The sequence below is a fragment of the Mizuhopecten yessoensis genome, unplaced genomic scaffold (assembly GCF_002113885.1).
Source record: "Mizuhopecten yessoensis strain PY_sf001 unplaced genomic scaffold, ASM211388v2 scaffold9513, whole genome shotgun sequence".
NCBI lineage: Eukaryota > Metazoa > Mollusca > Bivalvia > Pectinida > Pectinidae > Mizuhopecten > Mizuhopecten yessoensis.
Genome location: NW_018408085.1, coordinates 73,561 through 85,939, shown reverse-complemented (window position 1 = coordinate 85,939; position 12,379 = coordinate 73,561). Strand labels below are relative to the sequence as shown.

At 36.8% G+C, this 12,379-nt stretch overlaps 1 protein-coding gene across 1 annotated transcript; it reads left to right on the top strand.

Annotated features, from left to right (window-relative positions):
• The first annotated feature begins 6,542 nt into the window (after positions 1–6,542).
• On the top strand, positions 6,543–7,286 carry LOC110458267. The gene has a single exon (XM_021509885.1). It carries the CDS (start codon positions 6,543–6,545, stop codon positions 7,284–7,286), a length of 744 nt encoding a protein of 247 aa, XP_021365560.1.
• Positions 7,287–12,379: the final 5,093 nt, after the last annotated feature.

Below are 12,379 nucleotides of genomic sequence, written 5' to 3'. Positions count from 1 at the left end.
CGTCACTGGTCTGTACCCTATATAGGACGTCACTGGTCTGTACCCTATATAGGACGTCACTGGTCTGTATGTCTTTGTGCTGCGGACTCCTTCCCGGGAGTCCAGTTAGGTCAAGGTGAGTTGGGGTAGCACTTTTCCCTTTCAAAACTTTCCGTGGATAATTTTGTTTATTTGAATGATTAAAGTTTCGTATGATAGTTGCAAAACTACCGTTTTACAAAAGAATTACATATGCACCACTAGATCCGGCCTGGTCAACCATTACCACTATCTCCGAAAACGGTGTACTTCGTCCACCAAGGATAACATCTTTGTGTTATATAATTGACAACAAACATACGTGCGTTGTGGCAGCGATGAATTAACATGATATAGGAGCCTACGAAACACTTACTACAGAGTGGATGAGGATACTCCAAGCCACAGTCAACAGTACTGTAATTTAATTCAAATTTTACTCCTTTTTATTTTAGAGTTTGCTTGAGGGAAGAGACAGTCAAAGATACGGAAAAACTGTATTATGACACAATTAAATAGGGTTCATATAGTTTTTTATTTTCATTTATGCGATAGCAAATCCTCGTATATTGGCAGTGGGAAGAATCGTGATAATAAGTAACAATTAATTAATGTGCAGTGTGTCTGGTATTGTGTATTAAAATATGTCAAATACATATACAGGATAGTTACCATTGTATTTATAACTGACGGTCGCCATTGTGACGTCGATCTGGCTGTTAGCTGTAATGCCGGGTTTTCCTGCAACTAGATATTAAATATATGGATTCATGGGTTATACAAATCTGTATATGCTGAAGATGTTGTGACAAGGTTACTATTTCGGATAAGTTGGTATTCAAAATAAATATTTTAATTCTACCTGTGAATAAAAGAAATCCCAAGGAAGTTCTACAACTACGAGATATACCAGTATCACTGTCATACATTACCACTTAACTTACCACGTTCACCCTTGAGCGGTCTGACAATTAACACTAAGCGTTCTGTATCCATGGCCATGCATCGATTTGAAAAGAAATTCATAATAAAAGGTGATCTTTTTTTACGTGTATGTATTATTTTACAAACTCTTCGTTGATTATCCAGTAGAAATAGTCCTGTGTGTAACCGACCCTATGTCTAGTGTTGTGTGATCCTGGGACCTGATAACGAGGTGTTAACTAGATTAATGAGGTAGTAAACCTTTCATTGAATCAAACAGCTTCACTCACTTTTATGTCCCAAAATAAATAGGATGTATTTTCCCACTTGTAGGTGTTCAGGAACAAGTGCATTAAGGGCGTACATCAATGGTCCTTAGTTAGTGTATTGTTGTGAAATTCCCTGGTGGCCGCTGAAAGTGACCATAAGTAGACCAGTGGTACTTTACCTGCCGTTAGAGTCAATAACCTAACACTTCGGTCAGTTACTTTATCTGGGAAAGTGTGAAAGGGCTCGTGAAGGTTTCTCACACCTGATCATACAGAAACACACACAAACGTGACGCTCAATGATTTACAGCCAAACCTAAACTACACGTGTTACTGATAGATACGTAAAACATATTATTTATCATCACATATTAGACAGATCAATATCTGATAACGGGAGATAAACCCGTATCCATTGTTTTTCCGACAATCCATTAATTATTTTTTGGTATATTTATAAAGACGTCAGTAATATTGAGTTGCCGAAACGATTGGTGGTTGGTTATCATGTTTATCTAACTCGAGTTACTTAATTTAGAAATTGTATAAAGACACCAGGTTCGAGTGTCTTTTACAATTTGAAAATTAAGTAATGCGAGATTGATAAACATGATAATCAACCATCACTCGTTTGGACTAACGCATGCAAGACGACAGTTTCGGGTTTCGTCTCAGAGTGTCAGATAAAGTTGCATAAATATTCTAGTAGTTAGAACAGTTAGAATTACGCCCAAGTATCCACTTTTTGTGGCACGAACGCAGGACGCACGCTTCCCGAACGGAGACGAGCCGCCATACGACCGCAGGACGAACTCGGTGCGAACGTAAGCCTACCGATAGGACCGGTGTTACCGATTGGGCCTAACGTTAACGCTGCTAGTACAGTCGCTTCCCGAACGCTTAATGATACCTCGCCGCTATCGACCGATGAACTGATACCTGGCCGATAGTGGCGGATCGAACGAACGAACTAGTACCTCGCCGCTATCGACCGATAAAACTGATACCTGGCCGATAGTGGCGGATCGAACGAACGAACTATGCAGCCGCTTTCACGGGACGGAACTAGTAGTAGTCGTCTGGATAACCGAACCACTCGTAGTGAAGCGGACGTTAATATACTAAAACAAACAAACAACCGGTACTAGTGCCTAATTACACCTGTAGTACCAGTTAATTAACTGTATCTGTCAGTTCTCAACACAAACACAAAATCGGACAGCAACTCCAACGCAATCCAACAAAACATAAAACAAAAGAAGACGATATTTGATGTGATTTTGATGATACAGACATAATGGCACATAAGTGTATTAACATATCAATGGGACACAAAAACACTATGCACACACTTTCAGGTGAAACAAATTTGATTAGACTATGTAGTCTGATAAAGATTCGTTTTAATTAAAAAGTTATGCAAAGTAATGAGAATTCCTCTATGTATTACAATTTTATGCAATGATTATTCGCGAAAGTCTTGTATTAATTATTTTGTCAAAAAATATATGATCATGAGTTTCTTTTTATATTATATGTGGTTTTTAATTGAAAAAAAAACCTTAAAGAGAACTTCTAGACTCGTTCATGTACGAAATAATCTCAGGTAATAAATTGTTTATTACCAAGTGAAGGTGATGTTTTATTCTCTGGCGATTTAAACGCTTTGTACATAAATGCCCTCGTATTAAAAACGACATGATATGGATGTGTTGACATGTTCACTGCATTTAAAAGTATTTAAAGGTAGGCGGGATAAGTGGAGACAGCTCAGAAACTTTGGGAAATCCAATACGTCTTTAATTACTACAAAACAATTGATTATATCAAATCGTGTCGGCTTAAATTGCCGAAAAAACTGTGCACAGTCTGTGTGTCATTAAAGTGTGTCAGTGTAGTAGACACTGTTTGATATCATCAGTACACCAATAGAACTCTATAACAATAAAACCGTATGGTCGCGACAGGGATCATTACAGGCAGCAACTTATATCTGATAGTAAGCGTAATTAGGGACCATTTGCACCACGCTGTGTTAACTTAAATAATAAACAGATTCCGTAATTCAAAAATTAAGATTTTCTTTTAATTTCAAAGCATCAAGCGTTCCGTGGTTTTATTTGTTGTGTTTTATGTAAAACTGAATTCACTGAGTTCCCATGGCTATACAATATATTTTAAATCACACTAATGTGCTGTTAAATAAAGGTTCCCTACAATCGATGGTTAGTTATCATTTTTATCTAACTCGATTTAGTTAATTTTCAAAATGTATAAAGACATGAGGTTAACCAAGATAAACATGAAAATCAACTATCATTATTTTAAGTACTTTTTCTCCCATAGTCCAGCTAGTGGGTTTCCTACTCCTAGCAGATACATTCAATGAGGTGGGAGGGAGGAGACTTGGAGTAGGTGTGGGAGGGAGAAGACTTGGAGGAGGTGTGGGAGGGAGGAGACTTGGAGTAGGTGTGGGAGGGAGGAGACTTGGAGGAGGTGGGGGAGGGAGAAGACTTGGAGGAGGTGTGGGAGGGAGGAGACTTGGAGGAGGTGTGGGAGGGAGGAGACTTGGAGGAGGTGGGGGAGGGAGAAGACTTGGAGGAGGTGTGGGAGGGAGGAGACTTGGAGGAGGTGTGGGAGGGAGGAGACTTGGAGGAGGTGGGGGAGGGAGAAGACTTGGAGGAGGTGTGGGAGGGAGGAGACTTGGAGGAGGTGTGGGAGGGAGGAGACTTGGAGGAGGTGGGGGAGGGAGAAGACTTGGAGGAGGTGTGGGAGGGAGGAGATTTGGAGGAGGTGTGGGAGGGAGGAGACTTGGAGGAGGTGTGGGAGAAACAGATACTGTTACTACTTATTTAACGTCCTGATTAGGTTACATGAATTTCAATAAACGATCGATAACGGAATGATGAATGAACAACGAAGGAATAAATGAAGGAAACGTTGCTAATAGGTGCTAACCAGTATAATCCTACAAGATTTCGTGAATTCGGCGATAAAACACGCTAGGAGGATACACTTATATGTACGAGAATCGCCTGATGCGAGATCAGGGTTATAAACATAACAAGCGTTCGAATGTCTGTAACATACAATAATGAAGGATGTGCCGTGAAAATTCGTATTATGCATGTGTAAAATACCAAAATAGTCAGGAGTAATTCTTGTGTCTACATCGTTCATAGAAACGTTAACAAAAAGCAAAACTTTAGAAAGACACAAAAATCTAACATTTGTTCATTAAATTCCGACACAGAAACTATATCTAAAATATCAAAGCGATGACCTTGCTTACATAGTTGTCCAGATCCATAAAAATGAAATCATAGCTGACGTTCAAGACGTATACATCCTTTCAAATTATTTAAAAAGGGGGTAGATTTGGAGTCGGAGATATGATACACGTGTCTATGAAGTCAACACGTATTGGTCGATTACAAAGCTGTAGGATGTATCGACACAATAGCCGACATTAGCCTCCGTATGCTGAGCAGGTTAATTACAAATTAATGAGGTCAATCCGTATATCTCTCTTGATTGAAAAGCTAACATTGAATTATCAATACGCTGTATCTCTTTACTTGTCATATAAATAGGTTAAAATGTTGTGATATATCAAGGAGAGAGGATGATGTTTATGACTTAGTATATAAATAACGTATTAGCGGTAAAACCTGGGATCATTTTGTTTACAAATCAGATATTGATCATACCTTTTTGAAAATGTATCTGATATGGTATAATTACAGTTGTTGTAAATAAGATAGTGTACACGTACTATCTTCAGCTATTGTACATACATCAGATTTTGTATAAATAGATGGGTCTATAAGTATGTAACAAGGATTTCTGGAATAAAAGGGTGATTTATATATGAACTTAAGAAACCTCTGTTTCTGCCATAAGGAGAACTGATTGGACGTTTGATTCCAAGGTTGTTGACAAACTCAAAACTTAAAAACATGATAATTTATCGGGGATTTCTCGGAACTTTTACAGTATACGTTTAAACTTATATTAATGCATACATCTATACATACATCATGTAAATAGTTATATCTACTATAAACGCCACACCTGTCAGGTTGACGCATGCGTATACAAGATGTAAAGGTAGGATTTGTTTATACGTCAATAATGGAGCATTTACAAAGCATTTATCCAACTTCTGAAAAAAGCTATTCCCATTTATCCAACTTTATGTTTTATGCCCTGTGGGTATGTTTGTTTAGTAGTATATTTTAATCATTAGGTGAAATAACCAAGACAAATTGTTCCATGGATAGAGGGAAAAGTATTATAGAGTGGATAAATTTATTTAATTTTAATTCATTTTGAAAGGTGAAAGTATGTATAAAATATTCATGAGAAATATAATTAAATGGAAAAAGAATAATTTTAAGAAATAAGACAATCTTTAACTTTGGCATGAATAATTGATATATCATTATCAAATAATTACTTATATTTTTTCGGTAGTATTCACTTAAGTCCCAATTAATCTGACTTGAGCATATACCTAATTAATTACAGTTAATAAGCTTTGAACAGTGTTAAAGAAGCACCCAAGCCTTTTTCTACTAATTTATTCATACATTTTGAATACTACTCACTAAGCATCCCAAGCTAGATTTTAGCTTATAAGCACTGACCCACTGACAAAATTCATTATTCAAGTTTGACCATGGCGAACGCACAAGTAAGAGTAGACTACATTTGACATGCTAGAGGCCACTACTTAGCTGTAAACAGCTACAGATATGTGATAAAGACCAGAAAACAGGGTAGAGATGCAGAACTAGCCTACAGGAAGTGCGCCGAGAAAGATTGCCCAGGCACAGCCAACACCAGAGACAACATGGTAACCAGATTTCCTAGAGACCACAACCACCCGACAACTCGTGCTGACATAGATGCCAAGAAATTTCTAGCAACACTCAGAGAAAAGGCAGCCAAAACTCTAGAACCACTACCCGCATTGTACGACAGCGAGATCATCAAATTCAGAAACAGAGAATGGGACGATCACACACACCAGGTCGTTGAACAGATACCAACTTTCGTCAGTACCAAATCAGCTATGTACCGAGAACGCAACAGTGAACTACCACCACTACCAACCACACGTGAATCCATTAATATCCCGGGAGAATGGCAAGAGACTACTTCAGGAGCACAATTCCTACTAGCAGATGATGGTGACCACAACAAGATCCTGGTATTTGGTACTACAGACAACCTCCGCCATCTAAGTAACGCTGACATGGAACTTTTTACGCCAGTCCTGTACTTTTCACCCAGCTGTACACACTGCATGCACTCATAGACGACGAGATGTACCCACTAATATTCGCCTTCCTACCTGACAAATGCCAGATCACCTACCAACGCCTATTCGAGATCGTTAAGACAGCAGCAGCAAACAACAACACACCACTCAATCCAACCACTATATTCCTCGACTTCGAGTCTTCAGCCCGTAACGCAGCAGAGACAGTCTTTCCACAAGCGTCGATCAAAGGTTGTCTATTCCACTACTGCAAACGCATATGGAGAAAGGTACAGAAACTTGGACTAGCAGACCAGTACACCAACGACAACCTACTCAACCTACATATAAGACGAGCTTCAGCATTGCCACTAGTCCCCATCAACCAAGTAGATGATGTATGGTTCCACGCAATTGAAGACTACGAGACCGATGACGCAAAGATCACCAAGTTCAACGACTACGTTACTGAGCAATGGATCGGGATGGAGACAGCAAAATGGAACCACTACTCAACAGTTGGACCCAGAACAACAAACCATTTAGAAGGATGGCACCACAAACTCAACAACCAACTTCACAGAGCACACCCAAACCTCTACGTCATCATCGAAAAACTCAAGCACACTCAAGCAGCAAATGAGATCCGACTTATCCAGTATGCAGCTGGTGGCACTAGAAAGACAAGAAAGCTGAAATACAGAATCCTAGACTCCAGACTTCAGCGACAGAAACAACGACTCATTCAAGGGGAAGTTGACATCTACCAGTATACAGACACAGTGTCACGCCTGCTGAAACTTCAATGAACTGATATGACTCTATAATATTCGATTGATATAGTGCTTTGCTTAATTCAAATATTTTAAATATGAAATTTACTATACATTGTAACTTTTCTATCATGTAAAATGATTCATATTGCTATCATCTTATTTCTAGTGCTTTATATCAATTTATGAAATAAATATTATTTTGTATCATTTTGTATATTTAATAATTAATATGTCTGTTAATAATATATATGTCTGATATTATTTGAATAAATATATTGAAAATAGATATTAGTCTTATTGTGAAAGCATATATCATAACTACAGAATCAATAAAAAAACACACAAATAAAAACAAAATGAAGCATTCAAATCAACTTTATAGAAATAACTTTGAATATAGATACACATTTCCAAAAGGACTTAATTTCTGTATCATATTTTTAACCCAACACTTGACCCAAGCTCCAATCAGTGTTTGTTGTTTTAACAATATACCCTATTCCCACTTATCCAACCCAAACTTTTTACCTGTAGTACCTATTTTTCAAAAAGTTGGATAAATGGGAATGAACCTTTGAAAATACATTGATTATATTCTAAATGATTGTAAATATTTATTTATTTTTTAATATACTATCTTGTTAAGAATTAAATTACGTGTACATTACTGAGTAAGTTGACAATACGTTGTCGACGCCGCCTTGTGACACCTTTTGGAAGATAATGTATGCGTCTCGCTGTGTAACCTAATGTTAACACAGTGCACTTACTGTGACGCTAAGCGATGTTGCAGACTTAAATTGGCAGATTGTTTGGGCCATTAGACTGGGCACAATGATTGCATGCCAGTAGTTGACATCTGTAATTGCTATCGGTACAAATCTGACACTATTTATTTTATACGATGAAAAAATGATACAGTGCTATTATGTATAGTTGATCAATTTAAAACATCTTATTTGAAACATATAAGATATTCACTTAAGCTTTGGGAACGATATTGTATATTGCAGCCTTGTTGAATGGAAACTAAGGTGTACTTATTATCATCCTTATTACTTCTACACGGTAACCTCCGTAACCCAGTCAATCACAGACAGAACAGAACACCGTTTAACCCTTCTAAATAATATTCTGTTTAGTCATTCACCCCTGAAATTTCATAATGAACTATTCCAACCTTTGAAGCGAAATAATTTAAATATGTCTTTAGGGGTTAATGAGTGAAAGCAATGTTCGATGTTTTTAGAAACGCAGCCATCATCCTTTCTTCAATAGAACTTTTACCAACTTTGGTAGCAAACTGTTGAGCATTTGTCTATTCTGGAAACCTTGTTGTCTCCTGTGTGATCCGCTTATGCAGTAAAATCTGTTGTTTCGGAGCCGTAAATCTACTTACTCATTAGGTGGTACTAAACGTTTAATATAAACCTTATGTCTGGAACATTAGTAAAGACCAGGAACATAATAATTATTTCTTGCACTTTAAACATTTTTATATTTCATCTTCAATAACTGTTGAAGATTAGAGACAGCGTTTGTAGTTGCTATCAATATGTAATTCAAATATCCTGAAATGGAGACCGTTGGACCTATTTGTAGAAAATGGAGACTGCTGGACCTATTTGTGGAAATGTACATCGCTGGACCTTTTTGTAGGAAATGGACACCGCTGGACATATTTGTAGGAAATGGACACCGCTGGACCTATTTTGTAGGAAATGGACACCGCTGGACCTATTTGTAGGAAGAGAAAACGAGTTACCATGTCTTACTGATAGAAGGATTTTTGTAAAATAAATCCTCTGATAAACGGTTTGTGATTTTTCCTAGCTTGAACGATGTTTTCATGGTAAACTCAGTGACTATATACCGGACGTAGACGTAAACGGTTGGTGGATTATGTTAGGTAAACGGTTGGTAGATTATGTTAGGTGAACGGTTGGTGGATTATGTTAGGTAAACGGTTGGTGGATTATGTTAGGTAAACGGTTGCAATTGGTGGATTATGTTAGGTAAACGGTTGGTAGATTATGTTGGGTAAACGGTTGATGGAATATGTTAGGTAAACGGTTGGTAGATTATATTAGGTAAACGGTTGGTAGATTATGTTAGGTAAACGATTGGTGGATTATGTTAGGTAAACGGTTGATAGATTATGTTGGGTAAACGGATTGTAGATTATATTAGGTAAACGGCTGGTAGATTATGTTATGTAAACGGTTGGTAGATTATATTAGGTAAATGGTTGGTAGATTATGTTAGGTAAATGGTTGGTAGATTATGTTATGTAAACGGTTGGTAGATTATATTAGGTAAATGGTTGGTAGGTTATATCAGGTAAATGGTTGGTAGATTATGTAAGGTAAATGATTGGTAGATTATGTTAGGTAAACGGTTGGTAGATTATATTATGTAAACGGTTGGTAGATTATGTTAGGTAAACGGTTGGTGGATTATGTTAGGTAAACGGTTGGTAGATTATGTTAGGTAAATGGTTGGTGGATTATGTATTGATTAAACGGTCGGTGGATTATGTTAGGTAAACAGTTGGTGGATTATGTTAGGAAACCAGTTGGTAGATTATGTTAGGTAAACGGTTGGAGGATTATGTTAGGTAAATGGATGGTGGATTATATTATGGAAACGGTTGGTAGATTTTATTAGGGAAACGGTTGGTGGATTATGTTAGGTAAACGGTCGGTGGATTATTTTAGGTAAACGGTTGGTGGATTATGTTAAGTAAATGGTTGGTGGATTATATTATGGAAACGGCTGGTAGATTTTATTAGGTAAACGGTTGGTGGATTATGTTAGGAAAACGGTTGGTGGATTATGTTAGGTAAATGGGTGGTGGATTATGTATTGATTAAACGGTCGGTGGATTATTTTAGGTAAACAGTTGGTGGATTATGTTAGGTAAGCGGTTGGTGGATTATGTTAGGTAAACGGTCGGTGGATTATGTTAGGTAAACAGTTGGTGGATTATGTTAGGAAACCAGTTGGTAGATTATGTTAGGTAAACGGTTTGTAGATTTTATTAGGTAAACAGTTGGTGGATTATGTTAGGTAAGCGGTTGGTGGATTATGTTAGGTAAACGGGTGGTGGATTATGTTAGGGAAACGGTTGGAGGATTATGTTAGGTAAATGGATGGTGGATTATATTATGGAAACGGTTGGTAGATTTTATTAGGTAAACGGTTGGTGGATTATGTTAGGTAAACGGTTGGTAAATTATGTTAGGTAAACGGTTTGTAGATTATATTAGGTAAACAGTTGGTGGATTATGTTAGGAAAACAGTTGGTAGATTATGTTAGGTAAACGGTTGGTAGATTATATTAGGTAAACTGTTGGTAGATTATGTTAGGTAAACGGTTGTTGGCTTACATCCTTTTAAGTTACATCAATATATGACAGATCATCAGCGTATATCAAGTAAATTTAAGTTGATAGCCTTCACGATACTTTTAAGTGAAATTATATACTCTATATAGTCATATATTTAGTAGTATATGAACTTCTAGGTCATTAAAAATCTTTAACATTTGATAGTTTTAGTAAATGTACCTATTAACAGAATGGCCTTAGAAAATATATGTCTAAACTGTGATAATCTGTGTGACAGTGTTCCATTGTACCTATTAACAGAATGGCCTTTGAAGATATATGTCTAAACTGTGATAATCTGTGTGACAGTGTTCCATTGTACCTATTAACAGAATGGCCTTAGAAGATATATGTCTAAACTGTGATAATCTGTGTGACAGTGTTCCATTGTACCTATTAACAGAATGGCCTTAGAAGATATATGTCTAAACTGTGATAATCTGTGTGACAGTGTTCCATTGTACCTATTAACAGAATGGCCTTAGAAGATAGATATATAAACTGTGATAATCTGTGTGATAGTGTTCCGTTGTACCTATTAACAGAATGGCCTTAGAAGATATATGTCTAAACTGAGATAATCTGTGTGCCAGTGTTCCATTGTACCTATTAACATAATGGCCTTAGAAGATACATGTATAAACTGTGATAATCTGTGTGGCAGTGTTCCATTGTGCCTATTAACAGAATGGACTTAGAAGATAGATACATAAACTGTGATAATCTGTGGGACAGTGTTCCATTGTCCCTATTAACAGAATGGCCTTGGAAAATATATGTCTAAACTGTGATAATCTGTGTGACAGTGTTCCATTGACATGACCAGTCGACTATATCACCAGACACAGGTCGTCATCTTAAAATTTATCGTTTTATTGGTGCATGAAAGGCGACAAAGTGTCCTGATTTTTTTGATTTTTTTTATGGAAAACGATAAATTTTAACTCTTTTGCCCTCGTAATGGGTGAGATTTTATCCAGTATACAGTAAAATGCTTGGCAATAATAATTTTAAAATCAGTTGTGAATTGAACACATGTTAAATATAACAGTGTAGTCTGCAATCAATACTGGGCTTATATAAATTTCCCTGTTGAAGGGATTTTACTTGTGCATTTTGAAATCAACACTGGGCTAACAAAGATTTTACCGTTGAAAGTTGAAATCAACAAGGGTTTAATATAAATTTGACCGATTAAGGTTGAAATATTTTTCCGGTGAAGGATGAAAGTATTAATAGACCAACATGTAGTTTTCTGATAAATAGTCAAATTATCAATAACCAACGTTTGACAGGGTGATACTTTCCCAATATACAGAAAATGGTATCGGTCGTAATCGTTAATAGATAATGGCATCTGCACAATCATTGATCCACCACATATAAAATGTTTTTATAACTTACAATGTAAAATACAACTGCATTCATTACCTGATCATTAAACGGTATACAGTATATGGTATAACTTTAGGGTAAGTACCAGGATTAATGTCAGACTAACGTTAAAGCGTTACGGCGCCCGATCACCATACATTCCTTGTTACTACATAAACAGTATCACATATAAGTAAAGAGCATTGACAAAACTCCCAGTAGTCATGTGACAAAAGGAGACGTTAATGCTTATATGAACAGCTGGCTTTGAATCACATATGCTACTATTGACCAATCAGATAACGTAAACGAAGCAAAAACGAATCAAATTATAAGTAAACTCCATTGTGAAATTGCATGATA